General features: G+C 37.7%; 1 protein-coding gene across 4 annotated transcripts in view; it reads right to left on the bottom strand.

Moving 5' to 3' along the window:
* Positions 1 to 21,456, bottom strand: part of Grid2 (glutamate ionotropic receptor delta type subunit 2) — a 1,407,776-nt gene that overhangs the window by 157,691 nt on the left and 1,228,629 nt on the right. For all 4 annotated transcript variants that reach the window (XM_048416269.3, XM_087907267.1, XM_048416268.3 and 1 more), the window contains exon 14: positions 1,041 to 1,207. In XM_048416269.3, the coding sequence (XP_048272226.1) occupies positions 1,041 to 1,207 (167 nt within the window). The remainder of the gene's footprint in view (positions 1 to 1,040; positions 1,208 to 21,456) is intronic.

Genomic DNA, 21,456 nt, shown 5'->3' with positions numbered 1-21,456 from the left:
TCTCCTTGCATCATTTCCACCTCCTGTCTGGTTTTCCCGCCTATACCTCCTGCCTGGCCAATCAGCATTTATTTAAAACATGATTGACAGAATACAGACAATTCTCCCGCACCACTATGGCATAATCTATGGATGGGTTGGATGGGTGCTTTGTAGACCCCTGCTATCAGACTTTACTGTTTTACAATTTGAAGAACCATTTCTATGATTTATGCTTAGTGCTTGCTGTCTGAACCCAAGTGCTTTTCTGATCTGGCATTATCTTCTAGCGAGTATCAAGCAATAAAGGTTACAATTAGTACCACATAAACAATAGCTCTACCTAGAAGATAGTGACCCTCTCTTGAGTCAAAGTTTGTCTTGTAAATAGAATGACATGCTATGACTCCCTCTGATAGAAATTATTAATCTAAAATTATTGTCAAACTTTCTTTCTTAAGCAGTTTCCTGTCACAGAACATTCTAGTTTGAAGCTGGATGTATTATCTCTATAAGCTTTTCCTTGTGTTCCACCATAAAGATCTCATGTACACTTTAATACTAGATGGAGGATTTCAAAGGTTTTACCATTTCCTTCATAAAATTCTCATGAAAATATTATATATATAGGTATGTGTATGTACACACACATACACACAAACCCATATCTGAAAATTAGTATTCTAATTTGTCCTGAAGTACATTTTGTGCATCAAGGTTCTCAGAAACAAGTTAATTTCTACAACTCCATATTGTTTACTTCCTTAAGTGTAGACTAGATTGCTTAGTTTCCATCATAATTTTGAGCACATCTACTCTACTTGATACATAAAATTTTGGAGAGTGAAAGAAGTTATATACAATAATACTTTCCTCTTATTTATGAAGAAATGGACATGTTTTATACAGGAAATTACTTGTAAGACATCACTTCTAGGAACTGTTTTCTTATAATGCTTTTTATAATAGGAAAGACAATATGATGCACCAGACAGTGTAGCTAAGCACCTTTTTATAATCTAAATTCCCCCTTTTCTATTTAGACCATATAGTAACCTTACCTTTGTGAAAACACATCTCGGTAGGGGCTGCCATGCTGCAGTGCAATGCCATATCCCCGGTCAGCAACGGTATTCCCCACAGTGTAGAAGGAGCAGTCTGGGTCATTGATAGCCACATATTCCAATACAGCTGCATCCCATACAAAAGCATAGTTTCCGTACTTTACCTGTGAAGGTAAGGGGAATGGGACTTGAGGTTAAAAATTATATAGAATAATAAATATTACGAAAGTATCTGCAAAAATCATAGGATAGGTATGTTTGAGTAAACACATATTTGTGTTTCTGTTAGTCTGTAGCTCTTTTGGAAATGTGATGAAACAAGATCACTAGCCATGTTTCTAGAGAATGTGGCTTACAATAAAAGGGTCCTTGAGTTGTAGATGTTATGTGGATCGGAAGAAGGTTAAAGGCATTTCTCTGAGCTTGTAGCGAGTCTAGCTACTTAGAATTTCATTTGAGGAACCCTTACAGTTTATGCTTCTAGAATTATTAAGAGGTGCTGACTCTGTTAGGTTACTAGACCTCTAAACTAGACACATTTCTTTACACTCAATGGGGCTTTCTCATGACCCGTAAGTGGAGACTGCTCATTTGTTTCCCCTCTGCCCAGACCCAAATAATCATACAGAAACTATTAATTACAACATTGTTTGACCAATAGCTTAGGAGTAATCCTTGTAGCTCTTACATCTTTAATTAGCCCATTTCTCTTAATCTGTATACACCATTGACTGAAACCGTCTTATTTATTAGCCAATAAAAGTAACACATATCCAGATGGACATTCCACCTTAATGACCATGTTTTACATAAAAGCTCACAACTCACATTAGGGAAAAATTATTAGTGTCACTCTACCCACTTCATGGTATCTTCTTTGCCCTTCTGAGCTCATCTCTTTCCAAATACAGAGAATGGAGCTCTTACAAGTGGAGCTAAAATAAATCCCTCTTGAATGTTTTGTTAACATGTGTTAGAAAATCTTATGCATTATTGTGGTATCTTTTCTCACAAAAAGTCTTTTTCCTTTGATAGCAATTATAATGAGAAAAACAATTCTACAACATTCTTTATCAGTACTTGGGAACATTAAATTCATAGTGGGTCATCTACAATATAGTTTAGTGACCATTTTCAGTCAATAATACCTCACATGAGAGTCCTCTGTTATGGTTTGGACTTGACATGTCTCCCTGAAAGTATCACATGTAGAAGGCTAAGGTTACAACTGGTGGTATGGTTCAGATGTGAATGGCTCACGAGGGCATAGACTTCCTCAGTGGATTAGTTCATTGACAGAATTGCATAGACTCTTGGGAGTCTGTATAATTCTTGGCAGCAAGCTGCTTGCCTTGGAAAATATTTCTTGGCCTGGGCCCTTCCTCTTTGTCCCTGCTTCTGGTCACACTAAGGTGAAGTGCTTACCTCCTTCCTGCATGTTTTTCCATCATGATGCTCTCTGTCCTACCATATGTAGGGCAGAAATAACAATGCCAGGAAACCATGGTCTGAAACCTTTGATGCTGTGGTCGTCCTACTCTTAGGTTGTTTCCTCAGATGTGAGGTCACAGGGATAATAACTAATTACCAATAGTAACCAATGCACAGATTTATCATGAAAGCAATTGGGAAGGGTCTGGAGAGAGGGCCTGCTCTTCAAGAGCACTGTTTCTTAACCTTCCTATTACTGTGAGTCTTTAAGACTTATACTGTGATGAACTCTCACCATAAAATTATTTTTGTTGCTGCTTTATAGCTGTAATTTCGTTACTACTATGTCTCATCATGTAAACATTTGTGTTTTCTGGTAGTCTTAGGCAATTCCTGTGAAAAGGTCGCTTAAGCCCCCGAAGGGGTGATAACCCACAGGTTGAGAGCCACTGTTCTAGAGGACCTCAGCTTTATTCCTAGGACCCACATGTTAGCTTACAACCTTTTGTGCTCCAATCCTAGGGGATCTGACACCAACTATAGGTTCTGGCGTCCCTGGGCACCAGGCATGTATGTGGTATATGGATATATATTCAGACAAAATACTCATACACACAAAATAAAATTTAAAAAAATTAAAAAGGAATGAAATAAGCAATTGTGATAAATATCTCAGTAAAATTTATCTGGAAAATGTTAAATATAAAGGTAAAATTGAATGAATTCATAGAACAAATAAATAACCCCAAAGTTAGTTTATTTATATTAAAATAATAATGTAGCATTATTAACACAAAAGGGGACATTGAAAATGGTTCAATGACCAAAATGCTTACTCTAAGCAAAAGGATCAAAGAATCAGATCCCTCGATCGCAGATAAATGCTGGGTGGGTCAGGTCAACCAGGGCTACACAATGAAACCCTCACTTTCTTTCTTAAAAATCTTCTAAAGACATCTGTCAATATGTAAAACAGTTATTTTTATCATTTTTTGTTTGTTTCTCATGACATGGTTTCTTTGTGTAACCCTGCCTGATCTGGAACACACTTTGTACACCAGGTTGGCTTCAGACTCAGAGATCCCACTGCCTCTGCCTCCAGAGTGCTGGGATTAAAGCAGCAAACTGCACAGCTCAGTCATCTATTTTAAACTAGGAAGTATTTTTTTTTTCATGAAATACAGAGTCATCAAGCAGGCACATTTGTGAATGTCTTTAGTCCCAGAACTTGGGTAGATTTCTGTGAGTTTGAAGCCAGCCTGGCCTATATAGTGAGTTCTAGGATGGCCAGAATTACATAGGGAGACATTGTCTCAGAAAAAAATAATATAAAGAAATAAGAAAATATAGAGATCTACAAGGAGCAAACCACTGGTAACTCTAATGATGCTGTCAAAGGGTCAAGAGAATGATGCCTGCAATTACACCTGCTTGACATTATGGTGGTGTTTTAGCTTATGCAATAAAAGGGAACCAAAACATGATTTCATTCTTTCAAGAATAATTTGTAATAAGACAGAGACAAAATTATATTATATTATGACATAAAATTGCCTTCAGAAATTAAATGAACAAGTATTTGAAAGTATCTTAACACATAGACCATAAGTTACATATCACTTGCTGTCCTATAACATTCCAATGAAAGATAAATTATTTGAGAAAAATACATATAATAAACACAACTACTTAGTATTAAATTTAATAGCCTGTTATTTGGTCCTATATAAAGGATTATTAAAGACAGTGCAGAGGAACTTGTTTTTAATCTAAAGTTTAGTACATCTCCCAAAGTTTCGATGCACAGTTAAATATATATATATGTACGTATGTAGATATACCAGTTTTCCTCAAGTTATTTGAGAACTTAATGATTTTTTCTTTTCTTTTCTTTCTTCCTTCATTCCTTCTTCTTTTCTTTTTATATAATGACAGGGTCTAACTATGTAGTTCTGGCTTTCAAAGACTTTACTATGTAGGCCAGGTTGGTTTCAAACAGAAACCTAACTGCCTCTGCTTCCTGAGTGCTGGGGATTAAACTCATGTGCCACCATATCTGGTACAATTCTAGATTTAAAAGGGACAGTTTAGGGCCCATTTGTCACCTACTATGGCTTTACATTTTTCCTTTTTTCAATAAAATATTTCTCATGAAATAAGGAATGAACTAAAATTCTCAGGATAATTCCCTAGGCTACAATCATCATAATCATTAGAGGATTCTTATATTAGAAATAAAGATATAAGATCAAATAACAAATTTACTACACTGAGTATCGGAGGCTCAAAACCTGGGAGAATATGTTTCAGCAACCCTGACAAAATATGCATAGCATTCTTTAAGTATTCCTGTTGCTGCTACTGAAATACTGGTGTAAGGGACACTTTTCTACAGATAAAGTATAAGGAAAGTTAACAGGGATAGAATTTAAAGTGCTGATGTTGGAGAAACTGGAAATAGCTGTCTAATTTTCTCCTGCATTGAATCTCATGTCTGCAGAATTACTCCATTATTTTCTTTTTCTGATCCTTTATACCAGACATCAAATGTTCATTCTATTTCCAGATTCCTTTGTCTAAGTCTATAGTTTTTGAGATGTATCAGTGACATTAAAACTTTCTCTAGGAACCCATTTTGACCTGTTCTCTTCTGTGTTACTATGTCTTTTAGGACCTCTTCCAGTTTCTTTAGATTGGTCCTCTGTGCCTGAGCACATCCCACTTTTCTCAAAAAAGAGGATTCTGGAGCTATTGGTACTACTTTGTGAGCTGTGTATTGTACCTGAATGTATGGCAATATTGTCATTGCCATTGCATATGTTATGTCTAGCATTTTAATGTTAGGAAACTTTATGAGTGAATTTTTAGAGAGGTGTTAAGATGGAGCAATGATAGCCTGTAGCAATACCCATGAAACAATTTTTAAAATGTTCTTGGCATTTTTCATTGCCTAAAGCATGCAACCATTGTCCTTTAGATGGTTTTCAATTATCAAACTTAAACTATTGAGGAAATACCCATCAGCAAAGACTACAGTCATCCTTGAAGAGAGAAAATAATTGAGAGGCTAGTCTAGGAAATGTCCAATCCATCTGAGTAGGTGTTGGATGTAGAGATTTTCAAATACCCTTTCTTCTTGAGGTCATTTCGTATTAGCAGATCAACTGAATGGCATTGATTTATTTACCAGTGTGGGGCTTCATTCTAGATTAAGCAAAGGCAAAAGTGCATCTGCATGTTCTCTTTTCAGGTTTTCTTGACCACATTGTGCTATCACAAAGATGATCATTGTGAAGAAGAATCACAATCCTCCATGTATGAATCTCAGATTAGAGATATTAATATGTCATGGTATTTTTTTCAGAGAAAAGTAACCATCAATCTTACCCAGCTGTGAACCATACAAGCTATGATAATCACTGGCCTGACAGGATATGTCCATTTTCCCATAGTGACATGGATGTTTTTGGAGTAACCAATTACTTTCTGATTGTATCTAATGTCTGCTCCATGAGGTTGAACCCATTCCCAGAACTGTTAATGGCGCCAAGAACCTGTGGTCTTTGGTCATAGGGGAGAATGTAATACTATTATTTTGTTAAATGAGCATAATTTAAGAACACTTTTAATATCTTATTGCTATATCCATAAAACAGCGCATCTCTTGCCCATTACCAGAGAAATTTCTTCTTGAAGTAGATGGCAATTGATACAGAAACTCCCTGACTCCAATTGATTAATGTACAGAGAAAAAAGAGACTATGCCATGCTTAGCCCTGACTGGATACAGTCATTTTCCCAAGGCTGAGGAAACTTGATGGAAAAAAGGTGAAAACAACCTAAGTTCCAGAGAGAAGAGTGCCTCCAAGAAAAGAGTCTCCCCTGGACACAGCAGAGGGATTAAACATATAAATTCATAGCAATCGTGACGAGATGCACAAGACTTGTAAAAGTTCAACCAAGATAAGTCTAAGCATGGAGGCTGGTGAGTGAATACAAATTCCTACCATTTGCTGAGGAACGTTAGGTATTTGATGGTTTCTGTAAGGAGGAAGGCCATCTTTCTTCAGCAACGTGACCCCTGTAGGTGATGACAGTACAGGGAAAGCCCACCTCCAAGAGTAATTGGGAAACAAACTGGACTTTATGGGGAGGAATGAAGAAAATTCAAAGCTGGGTAGGTAGGGAGAGTATAGGAGGAGTCATGTGATTAAGAATATGATAAATAGATTGTATGAAATTCTTGAATAAGGATGTGGGAAGGATCTCAGAGGAGGTGAGGGATGGGAAACAAGTATCAGAAAAAAAATATGGATGCAAAAGTTATTTTCAACAAAATAAAAATAGAAAAAAAACATTTAAAAGCAGGTACTGTTGTGATTGGTGGACACTGAATCTACTGATGCTCAGGATAGAAGGCCTCACATAAACTCCTGAGGTACAGTTAGAATGGAGTAGCTTCCAGAGAGGTCTTGCTTGAGTCCTACAGTATAGCCACAGAATTGTCTCAGGTTCAGTTCACAAATTTTTCCCCTGAGATGTGTGCTGAGAGTTTTCATGCGTCTTCTAAGACCCTGAAAATGAATTTCTGAGGGTGATGTAGGTCTTGAGCCCCTTTCCTTAATCTATTTACAGCTAGGTCACTGAGACAAGTCACACATCGCTGTCATACTGTGTTGTCACATGCAGAGCCTCTGTTTAAAGTGATTTAAACAGAAAGGAAATTCATTTTCCTAGGGAGGAATCGGGATAGTTTGCTCAAATATTCAAATATTTACGTTCTATGTCTATGTACCTAACTGATTAAATACAAGTACTCTATGGAGACCACTTCTCGTTCATGCACACTCCACTAAGCTAATCATTGTTTTTGCAAGTTTCTTTCTGTCAGGTGAGGAAATGTAAGTTTTCAACGTTATTTTTTCAAATATTTTCATTTCTGGCCCAGTAAAGAGAAAAATGAAAAGGTGTACTATCAAACTTGTGCTCCTCACTGTGCAGGGGATGATGGCATATTTAATTTCATCTGTGAATTGTCGCTCTGCTCTGATTCCAATGCTCCCATCGTGAGATGATGAGGAAAACATTTTGTTGTTTATTAGGTGGTACCCTCTATGCTAATCATGGAAGGCCACACAACAAGCAAGCACCCTTACCATTTACCATCCCACCATTCTTGTTATGGATTGAGATATTTCCATTCATTATTACATGAAGCTTTAATTTAGTAAATTTTTATGGGCTCACTTTAAAGCCTAAAGTCATGAAAATAGGATTTTTTAATCTTTTCTTTTATTAAGAAAAACCACTGTAAACAATTTTAGGAAAATGACATATGAACCAAAACAGTAAGATAAGATTTTTTCTTATTGACAACATCCACTCTGTTGTTTTTTTTTACAAGAATAGATAACATGTATATTTTGGAGATCAGACTTTTGTCTGATGAGGGGTTTGTGAAGATCTTCTCCCAGTCGGAAGGTAGCCTTTTTGTCTTACTGACAGTGTCCTTTGCAAAGAACTCAAGAAACTAGACACTAAAACCCTAATTAACCCAATTAAAAAATGGGGTACTGATTTGAACAGAGAATTCACAACAGATGAACTTCGAATGGCCAAAAGGCACTTAAGGTCATACTCAACCTCCTTAGCGATCAGGGAAATGCAAATCAAAACAACTTTGAGATATCATCTTACACCTGTCAGAATAGCCAAACTCAAAAACACCAATGATAGCCTATGCTGGAGAGGATGTGGAATGAGGGGAGCACTCATCCATTGTTGGTGGGAATGCAAACTTGTGCAGCCACTGTGGAAATCAGTGTGGTGGTTTCTCAGGAAACTGGGAGTCAATCTCCCTCAGGACTCAGCAATTCCACTCTTGGGAATATACCCTAGAGATTCCCTAACATACTACAAAAGTATTTGTTCAACTGTGTTCATAGCAGCACTATTTGTAATAGCCAGAACCTGGAAGCAGCCTAGGTGCCCCTCAATAGAAGAATGGTTAAAAAAGGTGTGGAACATATACACATTAGAGTTTTACTCAGCGGTAAAAAACAATGAGATCTTGAATTTTGCATGCAAATGGATGGAAATAGAAAATGCTTTACTGAGTGAGGTAAGCCAGACCCAAAAAGAGGAACATGGTATGTATTCACTCATAAGTGGATTCTAACCATAATTAAAGGTCTTTGAGCCTATTATTCGAGATCCTAGAGAAGTTAAATAAGAAGATGAACCTGATGAAGATTATTTAGCTATCCGCCAGGAGGTAGGAAATAGACAAGGGTCCCAGGTAACCTCGGGTGCATGGGGGGGGGGAGGTGGGAGGGTTGGAAGGGGAGACGGTTAGAGAGGAGGGAGTAGGGGAGGAATGGGGAAAGCTCGGTGGACCGGGATGGGGGAAGGGAGGAAAGATGAATATGGGATCAGGGAAGAATATATTTCAACTAAGGGAGTCATTTTAGGGTTTACAGGAGACTTGATTATATATGGGATCCCAGGTCCAAGGAGAGATCCCCAGATTGTTCTCTGGACAGAGGAGAGGGTGCCTGAACCGGCCTTGGCCCATAACCATACTGATGAATATTTTGCTTATCACCGTAGATCCTTCATCTGGCGATGGATGGCGATACAGATGGAGACCCACATTGGAGCACCGGACTGAGCCCCCGAAAGGTCCAAACGAGGAGCAGAAGGACGAAGAAAATGAAAAAAGGAATAAGGACTGTGAGGGATGCTATCACCCACTGATACAAGGGGACGACGGATCTAATGAGAGCTTACCAAAGCCATTTGGACTGGGACTGAACGAGGAGGATGCAATCCAACCAGATTCTCTGAATGTGGCCGAATTCTCTGAATGTGGCTGGCCCGGAGTCTTTCTGAAAAGCCATTGACAATGACACTGGGACTTGTTTCCTCTGCATATATTGGATTTTGGGGATCCAGTCTGTTTGGATACTCACCTTCCTGGACCTGGAGGGAGGGGGGAGGAACTTGAACTTCCCACAGGGCAGGAAACCCTGACTGCCCTTAGGGACGAAGAGGGAGGAGGAGAGGGAGTGGGGGGAGTGGGAGGGTGTTGGGAGGAGGGGCGGAAATGGAAACTTTTATAATTTAATAAAATTACTTTCTAAAAAAAAAAGAAAGTGAGGGAAGAGGTAGGGAGGGGAGCAAAGAAAAATGTAGAGCTCAATAAAATATCAATAAAAATAAAAAAAGAATAGATAACATGCAAGAGATGTGTTTATATTTATAAAATGCTCTTTCCTGTGAATTTCATTGCTTTTTCCATCACTTTGAGACAGCTAGTTCTATGGCACCTAAGTCATGGATGCAGGGATGCAGTGATCCAGCTTGCTCTAAACTGTACCAGTGAGCAGCGGCCGATTTGGAGCTCAATCTGAAGGCCATCTGCTATGCTCCTTTCACAATATTAAAGATGTAATTTCATGTAGACTTTGTCAATGGAAAGCAAATGCAGGTGAGATACAGGAATCTCTGCCTTTAAGGCATAGAGCATCAAATTTGAAAAATAACATTTATTTAAATAAATATATTGTGGCACAAGATGTGACAAAAACCATAAAGAATAATGTAGTTTCTTTGATGTTCTGTAATCACATTAGTAAGATAAAAGAACTGGGATTAAAAAGATAAAGTTAGTGTTTGTTGAAACCATGGGAATAGATGTCTGCTTTCTGTCGTTGCAAGCGCCTAAGGCTTGCTGATTCTGTGACCATTACCATCTAAGTTTTTCCGATGTTCAAGATTGAAATGAAAAAAAAGAAAAACATTTAACAATTCAATTAAGTCTGAAAACGGAAATCTTTAAAATTAAAAGATCCGAGAATAAGTCAGCAAAATAAATTCTAATCTTGTACAGCAAACTTCATTAGTTTTAACTAATGGTCAACGGTGGAAGAAGTGATGAAGTGGGTATGAGTTACCGGCACAGAGAGTTATGATGAACCTAGAATTGATCTCTACTGGTCCTTGTAATTCACTGCCCATATAAGTCCTCAAGATGAGATGGCCTGAATATTTATTATGTGTGGACCTAAGTGTTGTCCTCTTCTACTACAGGGAAATTGATAATTTAAAAATATTTATCACTTTTGGGCTTAGGCAGCCCAGTAAATCATGGTCAAGTCCACATTCAAGTCTTTAGGATTCACACACACACACACACACCCCACATTTACTCAGATATAGGTATAGTTTTACTTACTGCTGCTTAAACTATAGATCTACCATATTCTTGTATGCTTTAGGTTGCATTTTCAATTTGTTCTCTGAGTTAGTCATCATAGGCACATACTTCAATAAACAAGATTTGAAAATGTTTAAAATAATCAGCACCAACTTTAAAAGAATGTTCTCTTCTTAATCTACACAAATATGTACTAAATAAATAAATGTCCCAAATTAAGGAATGGTTGTTGCCAATATGTTTACAATTCACATTCTGAAGTGAAGGACAAAAGACTGTCCTTCTCTATGATGGAAAAACATTGAAAATGACAGTGCATAAAAGAATTACATCAAAACAAAAATAGTCTTTTTCATACTTATTTAATTATGTTTGTAGAAACCACAGGGAACCTGATACATGTAAGTTGCTCAATGTTATATGTAGATTAGGACAAAATTTCAGTGAAAAGTAAGCCTTAAAAAATTAAATAATAGTATTTGGAAAGTTAAGACTATCTTAGTCTCTTTACTAACACTGTAATGGTTATGGAACCTACCATTGACTTCCCCAAATTCAAATAACTTTCCTGCTTTATAACCATTTTTTTTTCTGAGAAAGAGAATTTGGACCTACATTGTCAGTGATATGATTCAAAGTGTTTATAGAGTCAGATATCTTGGACTTGTTTATGTCACATGTGAATGTCATTACACAACAGTGATGCTATACTCATGGACACTGGGCTTGGAAGAGCTATGAGTCACAGGAGATTCCATGTTTGACCACAGAAAGATAAGAAGGTTTTGATCTATAGTGCTGTCCTGCCTGCAAGGAATCCTAGAGCAATGGTGGCACAAAGTGTGTGGGAGCAACCAATCAATATCTCATTTGATTTAAGGCCCAGTTCATGAGTTGATACCCATATCTGACACTGCTTGGGTAACCAGGAACTTGAGACTAGGTAACCCAGTCACCTAGTGGAAAAGCAAATACTAAAAGCAAACCAAAACAATCCCCAACCTCAAACCAAATCCTCAAAAACAAACCATAGCAATAAATGATATTCTGCTATGTTTATAGACCAGTGTCTTGCTCAGCCATCATCAGAGAGGCTTTTTCCTGCAGCAGATGGGAACACATACAGAAAACCATAGTCAGACATTATGGAGAGAGAGAGAGAGAGAGAGAGAGAGAGAGAGAGAGAGAGAGAGAGAGAGAGAGAGAGAGAGGCAGGCCTCGGAGTACTAAAAGGGATGTCTCCACCAAATTCATCCTCTCAAGGCTCAGGGAATCCTGAGGAGGAGGAGGCAGAAAGAGTGTAAGAGCCAGAGGGAATAAAGAACATCAAGAAAACATAAAAGGGCCAAAGAGAAATTTTTTAAATAGACATGGTCTGGAAAGGAAATAACCCAATAACTCACTATTCTTGCAGTGTATTAATGTATTCATGATGGCTGAGCCTTCACCACCTGAGGGCTGCTTTGTCACTGCTTCATTCAATTCTACTTCCCATACACCGGTGATCAAAGGCCAATAATGTGTGATGGAAATATTAGTAAACAGTAATCTTTTGATCATATGAATATAATGTCAATGCTGCTTTGGTTTCTTCACTAGACCAAATAAGCCAGAAGGGACTAAAGCAATTAATCAGTCTTTGTTCTGTGAATGATCTGGAAAAGGATTTGCCATGGTCATTTGAGTATTTTGAAAGTCTTCAAATGTTTTTATTCATTTATTTGTTTATTTGTTTTTTTTGTGTGAGAGATAACTGTCTTAAATTTCCATTTTTGTGAATAAATCTCTTCAGTGATATTTTAGTTTTTTGATGAGAAGGGATAATTTTCATGATTTTTAAAGTTTTTTTGTTTGTTTAAAGGTTTATTTTAGTTACTTATTCATGTGTGTATTTGTCTTTGCGGTTTCATGTGCACACGCAGGGACAGGTGTGCATGCCTCTGCACACACATGGCAGAAAGTAGGCAATGTCTCGTTCCTGAGAACTGGAGTTACAGACATTTTAGGGAAGCCCAACTTGTCATTTGAGTGCTATGTAACAAATGCTCTTGAAAGCACTTCTCAGCCCTGAGAAAGGGACTATGTGAAACTAAATATATATCCAGGGCTCCTTTAAAACTGATAAAAAATTAGTTTTCTATAGTGGAGTCTCACTGGGTCTACAAACACTGAGAGCAGGACCCACAGATGGGCAGTTGCAGGCACAAGCCTTTAATCCCAACAATCGGGAGGCAGAGGTAGGCTGATCTCTGACTTTGAGATCAGCCTGGCCTACAGAGTGAGTTCCAAGCAAACTAGGGCTACACAGAGACATCCTTTCTCGATGCCCTCCCCCACCCCCAATGCAGGCCCCTGTGTTCAGACAGCCAACTTGGACCCAATGGTATTTTTGTCTCATAATATTTTGTTTGGGCCTCCTCCTCCCCACCCCTCCTGCCCCACCCCCATCCTTTTTCCTTATCTTCTTCACTTTCTTGCCCAACCGGTCTTTTGTTTATATATTTTATGGTTTCTAATTTTGTGATTTTTTAAGGGAATTTCTGTGTGTGCCAATGTATGTGTTTCTATGTCTATTTGTGCTTCTTGCCCTTTTCTTTGGTCCTTTGTCTTTCTGTCCATAATTTTATTTATATTTTATATGAATTTGTTCTTTTTTTCTCTTTTCTTTTAGATTCCTATTTGTTTTGTAATGAGAGAGAACAAGAAAGGATGTGCATTTGGGTGGGTGAGAAAGTGGGGGAATCTGGGTAGAGTAGGGGCAGGGAAAACCACAATCAGAATATATTGGCTTAAAAAATAAATTTAATAAACAAAGAAATAAAAAATTATGGCTAGTCTTATGGATAAATTTTCAATTCTCTGGAATTAAAGTCACATATTTTACTATAAATAGTAACTAAAATGTCTATTACTGCTGCTCTCTGTTAGGATTCCGAACCTGCATCACTCTTTGAAAGGACTTTGAATTTTTTTCAGTGGAGAGCTTGGACTTATGGAAACAGGGTTGGTGCCTAGAAAATATTTCGAAAGAGATGGTTTCTAAAACAGCTGCATATTTTGACATTAAAGATTGGATTTACAGAGACTTCCTTTTTCTTGTTCACATCAGAACTTTAGTTAAAAGAGAAAACAATCGTCACATCATTTCTGAAATATAGTATCTTGCATTCGGACATTTAAATATAAGCATGTAATTATTAGATTACATAGATTGTGGCTTGTATAATCTCAAAAGCACAGTTTGCCTCATGAAATCTTAAGCTAGTGAGCTATTTAGACTGCTAGCCATTATTCCAATTTAATATTATGGCTTAGTATTTAGAATAACACACAAAAATATCAGGGCTCACTGTGTATGGAATGTTGTCCTTTGAAGTCTATTCCTTTCTGCAACCAATCTCCATATGGATTATGAATAAAACTGTGTGTAATATTAAAAAAGAGAAGAAAGTCACAAAAACTGAGAGCAAACGAGAGAAATGCTGCTGAAACATCACTGTGAAGTCACACTGCAGCGGGTGGGGTAGAAAGAACACGGCAGCTATTTGCCATTGAATGTGTTTAACACTCACTTATTTATTCCCTTTTTTCAAAGTTTACATTTATGAGTCTAAAGAATGCCTATAAAGCTGGATGGTGGTGGCGCACGCCTTTAACCCCAGCATTTGGGAGGCAGACACAGGCAGATCTCTATGAGTTCAGGTCTGGCCTGGACTGCATAGTGAATTTCAGGAAGCCAGAGCTGCACAGTGAGACTCTGTCTCGAAATAAATAAGCAAACAAAAATGCCTATAAATGTCAACATCAATTACAGAGCTAAAAAAGGCTAAAAAAAGACTGTTTTATCAGGAGACATAAAAATACTAAAATATTGTTATACTTTATATTTTACAATGGTATATAATAATAGAATAAATGTTTTTGATGTACATCATTTATGTGAACATAAATTATTATTTATAGAAAAAGTGTAAATCTATTTTTAATCATACCTTAGTTACTATTGTAATTAACATAAATTAGTAATGTTCAGTAATCTCATTATTGTTTTGTCTAAAACATAACATTTTAAACAAAGATAAATAATATGAAATAATGTATCATTTAAAATGTGAATGTTCATAACTTATGTTAAAGTCATAGCACACAGAATTATATTTTTGGTTGTGAGCCTAGCCTTTAACGACTGAGCCATCTCTCCAGTCCAACACACAGAATTATTATACATTGTTGGGATGGGCTTTTGTCTGAAGGAGCTGTGTTCTGAACTGCTTCCCTAAAAAGTTTGTTAATGTGTTAATAATGGTTATTGACCAATTGGCAGGAATTAAGAAATAAAATCTCTTTCTTTCATTTCTTATTTCTTTTTAGTGTTGGGGATTGAGCCCAGAGCCTCATACATTTTAGGCAAGCACATTTACTGAGCTACGCTCCTGACCCAGAGTCTATGTATGTTAGGCAATCCGATTATTACTGGATTTGAGCTACATTCCTGGCCCATGAACCTATTTAAAAAAATTTGGAACAGTACCTTATAAAGAGATTAAGCAATTCAAATAAATATAAAATCCTTGTTAATAGAAAAATAGAAGAGCATATCTAGTATATGTATGAAATGATTTTAATACAAACTGTGAAATCCAGAAATTACACACAGTTATATTATTTACATAGAATAGTTTAAAACAGATTTCTCTGATAATACATTTTACTTAATAAATGACTGATAGATTTTAGAACAAGATTAGAATTCAGTGGACAAAAAGTAAATATTGCTAAGTAGGAAAGAAGAGCAGATGTGAAAGGAAGATAGCTAAAGCATCCGAAGAGGCAATTCAAAATGGAATAGATCCAGATACCCTACGAGCATTGTAAAACACTCATATACAACCGTGGCTGTCAGCACCAAATAAAATGACAGTAGGCCATTGTTTCAGATCTATTGGTCTGACATTTAGTGTCTGTCGCTGGTGGGAGGCAAGAAAAAGTGCATTCTCTCATATTGTTGGTGGAAAATAGTTACACTTATTTTTCCCCCATAAAAGTTACAGTCATTCAAATTAAAAAGTATATACCAATGACTTTTTGGTCTAGTGATTCTATTTCCAGGGTAGTTTTCCAGAAGAGGGAAAAGTCAGATTAATCCAGAGGGTACTCAGTGTGTCGCTGTTTACTGTGGCACTAAATTGGATACAGTGGTAATGATCTTTGCTCAAGGGTGATGATGCACCATGAAACATGATGGGACCCTTACAAGAATTTGTTGATGCCTTGCCAGTCTCACAACGATCTCTATTAGTTATTTACAGAATGAGAAAAAGCAAGACAGAGGAATTATTCAAAATATAATTTTATTTTTAAAAGCAACAGTAATTCAAAATTATATAAACAAATGAGTATATGCCATAAGCTACTTTATTATTAGAAATACTTAGGGAAAAATATTGAATGCTACAATGTATCCTATTGATTGCTTTTTAGTGTAGAGAAATGAGTCTTGTGATAAGAAAGAGGAACATGGGAGAAAGCTAAATAGGGAGCTAAAAGTATTATGGGCTAAATGCCTCGGATGGGTACTTAAACTTACACAAGTACAAACTCTACATATGCATGCAAATACATGATGACACAGACAATTTTGGGGTAAAATTTGTTGAGTTATAGCTTAGATAGTCAAGAATTCATAAAATTTAGGGATGCATTTACTAATTAAAACACCCCAATATCTTTCTGTTGTATAATTAGAATTTTGAAGTATTTGAAGAAATACTTCAGACTGGAGGATGAATACATTCAAAGGACCATAGAAGAACAATAAGTACATCATGACAATTAATCAAAAGATATCTAAGAAAATTCCATAAAACCAACAAAAGGAATTAATATAAATCAGTCAGTCATAATTCTGAATATTAGTGGTCTCCCTTTTCACAGGCTAACAGACTGAATTATAAAACAAGATTCAGGGCAGGGCTGTGGTGGTGCATGCCTTTCATCACAGCACTCAGAATGCAGAGGCAGGCGAACCTCTGTGAATTCAAGGTCAACCTGGCCTACAATAGTTAGTTCCAGGACAGCTAGGGACAGAGAAACAATGTCTCGAAAAACAAAACAAAACAAAAATCCAACCAAGATCCATCTTTTTCTTGCCTCCAAAGAAACTTACTTAACCACAAAAGACAATACCTTAGAGTTAGAAGATAGAAAGAGTCATCCATTGTTGGTGGGAATGCAAACTTGTGCAGCCACTGTGGAAATCAGTGTGGTGGTTTCTCAGGAAACTGGGAGTCAACCTCCCTCAGGACCCAGCAATTTCACTCTTGGGAATATACCCAAGAGATGCCTTATCATACTACAAAAGCATTTGTTCAACTATGTTCATAGCAGCACTATTTGTAATAGCCAGAACCTGGAAACAACCTAGGTGTCCCTCAATAGAAGAATGGTTAAAGAAGGTGTGGAACATGTACACATTAGAGTTTTACTCAGCGGTAAAAAACAATGACATCTTGAATTTTGCATGCAAATGGATGGAAATAGAAAACGCTTTACTGAGTGAGGTAACCCAGATCCAAAAAGAGGAATATGGTATGTACTCACTCATAAGTGGATTTTAGCCTTAATTAAAGGTCTTTGAGCTGATAATTTGTGATCCTAGAGAAGCTAAATAAGAAGGTGAACCTGAAAAAAATCATATAGTTATCCTCCTGGATATTGGAATTAGACAAGATTGCCAGGCAAACTTGGGTGCAGGAGGCGTGGGGGGGATGGAAGTAAGGGGAGATGGTTGGAGAGAAGGGAGAGGGGGAGGATTGGGGATGGCTTAGGGGAATGGGATGGGGGGAGGGAGGAAGGATGGATGTAGGAGCGGGGAGGTGTGTATCTCAACTAAGGGAGCCATTTTGGGGTTTGCAAGAGACTTGATTCTGGAGGGGTTCCCAGGCCCAAGGAGAGTTTCCCAGATTGCTCCCTGGGCAGCAGAAGAGAGGGTGCCTGAACTGGCCTTAGCCCATAACCATACTGATGAATATTTTGCATATCACCATAGAACCTTCATCTGGCGATGGATGGAGATAGAGACAGAGACACACATTGGAACACCGGACTTAACTCCCTAGGTCCAAATGAGAAGCAGATGGAGGGAGAGAGTGAGCAAGAAAGGCAGGATCGGAGGGAATCTTCATCTGATGATGAATGGAGATAGAGACGGAGACCCACATTGGAGCACTGGACTGAGCCCCCAAGGTCCAAATGAGGAGCGGAAGGAGGGAGAACATGAAAAAGGAAGTCAGGACCGCGAGGTGTGTGTTCACCCACTGATACAAGGGGACTGGTCTGGTGGGAGCTCACCAGGGCCAGCTGGACTGGGACTGAACGAGCATGTGATCGGGCTGGATTCTCTGAATGTGGCTGACATGGGGGCTTACTGGAAGGCCATTGACAATGGCGCTGGGTCTTGTTTCGTCTGCATGTGCTGGCTTTCTGGGATCCTGGTCTGTTTGGATGCTCACCTTCCTGGACCTGGAGGGAGGGGGGAGGAACTTGGACTCCCAGTGGGGCAGGAGGCCCTGACTGCTCTTGGGACTGGAGAGGGAGGAGGGGAGGGGTGGGGGGAATGGGAGGATATTGGGAGGAGGGTAGGAAGTGAAAATTTTTTATAAATAAATGAATAAATAAATTTAAAAAAAGATAGAAAGAGGTGCATCAAAGAAATAAACAATGAACCAAGTAGGTATGACTATTGTAATATGTTTAAACCAAAACCAGTCAGAAGACACTTGAACTCATCAGAAAAGTAATCCATCAATAGACTACTATAGTTCACCTTTGCTGGTCCTAGGCTCCTGGCCTGAGGCCCTTAAATATGTTTGTTCACAGCCCCATTTGTAGTATAAGTTACCTCCTCCTTTCCCTGCTCCTCCTGCTGCCTACTGACATCTCAGCATACATATGCCTAGTTCTAAACCCATAAATTAGCTTTGTTTGCCAATCACTTTTCCTGGGGAGTTACTCATTTCATCTTCTATTCTTCCCTTAGCCTATTGTCTTCTCTGATTCACAGTTCAGGAGTCATGTTTGCATGCTTGCTTGGTCCAATTAAACAGTTTATGTACCAGATTTACCTGACATAACTCAAGTCAAGCAGCTTCAGCACCGTGGCAGACCAGTTTCTCATACCAGAATGTAGCCAAAGGAAGAAGTTCACATGCTGTCACATTGTAAAACAGAAACAATACGAATGGTCGAAACATCTTGTATTCCATCATACCCGCTAGCTAGACCTATAGAAATGATCTCTAGCAAGAATTACCTAGATGATCCTCAGGACACAGATTGAATAGAACAATTATGAAGTTAATGAAATAATGTAAGGGGTTTAAATAAGACACAAACAAATACTTAATTGAAATTCAAGAGAATAACAATAAATGCCCGAGTAAAGTCCAAGAAAATAAAAATAAATCACAAAAGTGTTGAACACAATTGAGAATTTGAAGTCAGAGTCAATTAAAGAGATAGAAATATTAAAGAGAAATGAAGATGAAATGAGGATGAAATTGAAAAACGCAATAACCTAACTGAAATACTCAAGTGAAATGTTATCAGTAGGCTGGATCAAGTAAAAGATTGAATATTAGAACTCAAAGATAAACTAGAGGAATTATGAAACTCAAACAAAAAATACTTAAAAAATTAAAAGCAAAGCAAAGGAACATTTAAGAAATGTGAGACACCAGGAAAAGATCAAATCTTCAAATTAAGCCATAGATGAAGGAGAAAATTCTCAGGTCAGTGACATAGAGGAGATCATCAAGATTATAGAAGAAAACTTCTATAAACCAAGGAAATACAGAACTACACTGATGTGGGAGTCCCCTTTCTGTGTTCTGTGATTCCCATTAATAAATAAAGAACCTGCTTTGGACTTATAGCAAGGCAGAACTTAGGTAGGCAGGGAAAGCTGGACTGAATGCTGGGAGAAGGAAAGGCAGAGTCAGGGAGACACCATGGAGCCACTGGAGATAGATATGACAAAATTTTGCTGGTAGACCATGACCTCGTGGTGATACACAGATAAAAAGAAATGGGTTAAATTAATATGCAAGAGTTAGCCAATAAGAACCTAGAGTTAGTGGGCCAAGCAGTGATTTAATTAATACAGTTTCTGTGTAATTATTTTAGAACTGGGAAGCCAGAAATGAACAAGTGGCCTCCTTCTACACTACATAGATACAAAGCATCATACAGAAAAGACCAGAAAAGAACTCACCATGGAATATCATCATCAAAACATTATGTACACAGAACAAAGAAATAAACCTTGAAAACAACAAGAGAAAAAGACAAATCACATATAATAGAAAACCCATCAAAATAAGTTGAATTAGACAAAACAAATAAAATAGAAGGAAAAGAGTCCAACAGAACACACACACACACACACACACACACACACACACACACACACCAAAACAAAGCAAAATGAAAAACAAACAGAAACCCACTTGTTTGTACACTCAGGAATCCCATAAAAACACTCAATGAAAGTCATAATATATACTCAAAAGATCTGTAAGGTAAAAATAAAAATTTAAAAAATATATAAATAAAACAAAATAAAAATAATAAGATTAAATTTTAAAAAGAAGTGAATAAATAACTGAACCAAGTCGTCTCAAAGAACAGATACAAGTGGTTGGTAGATATTTTAAAAAATTCTTATCATTCTTTTCAGTTAGGAAAATGCAAGTTAAAACTCTTTAGTAAAACAACCGCTGATTTCAGAATGGAAATTTAGAAAGCAAAAGAGCTCAGAACAATGCGATCTAAGTTTTAAAAGGCAATGACTCCCAACCCGGACTGCTGTACTCAGCCAAACTATCTCCCACAATGGAGGGAGAAAGAAAAACTTCCTATGATACAAATGGCCTAAAAAATTCACCTCCATCAATACATCCTTAAAGAAAATACTTGAAACAATACTTAAAACTGAGGACAAGAGTAGTACATTCTGTAGGAAATCGTGCAGCCAGTAGCCTTTAGCTTACTCCCTCACTCAAGCACGGCCCTTTATACTATTCATGCCAATGTAAAGCATGCTTCTGGCTTCTTTTCCGGCTGTAGAATTTGGTTGCTGTTCTTCGCTTCAGCTGAGGATCTTGATTTGTAGGTTTACCCCTAAATAAACAACCCTCTGTTGTTCCTAGTTCTGAGCTAGTGTGGGATTTCTTTTAAGCGTCCATCTTCATCTGGTGCCTCCATGCAACAGATTGGTGCCGACATGGCAAACTAAAATCCAGTTAAAAACCTGAGAGAACTTAATTCTAGACACAAAAATACGGTTTAACACAGCTTCTTGCTGTTTACTGGCAGCGTGCCACAGCTCCTTTAAGGGAGGTTTCCTGATTCAGCTGTAGCAGAAAAGAAAAGCCACGCCTTTGAAAATGCTGTCTTCCTGTGCCATGCTGCCTGAACAAACCCTGATGAGGTTTGACTATGAAGCATTTAAATAGTTTTTGTGAGCATACTGCTACAACTTGCTTGATGGCAACATGAACCGGCTCTGTGCCTGGAAGTGGGGTGGTGTGCATGACTCTCAGAGGCAGTGAGTGACTCTGCCTTGCTGGACTGGGCTGAGCAAGCAGGCAGTATCATATTTGACCTAGCTATGGCACAGCTTGAGTTTTTAAAAAGCTCTTAGCATTTTAAAACCACTTCTGTTAGATCAGTCACACCTTCTCAGTGGGTGGATGAACCCCTCGC

This window comes from Myodes glareolus, chromosome 6 (assembly GCF_982192425.1).
Source record: "Myodes glareolus chromosome 6, mMyoGla1.1, whole genome shotgun sequence".
NCBI classification, from domain to species: domain Eukaryota; kingdom Metazoa; phylum Chordata; class Mammalia; order Rodentia; family Cricetidae; genus Myodes; species Myodes glareolus.
The sequence above is the reverse complement of the archived record's forward strand: the minus strand, read 5'-3'. Positions and strand labels throughout refer to the sequence as shown.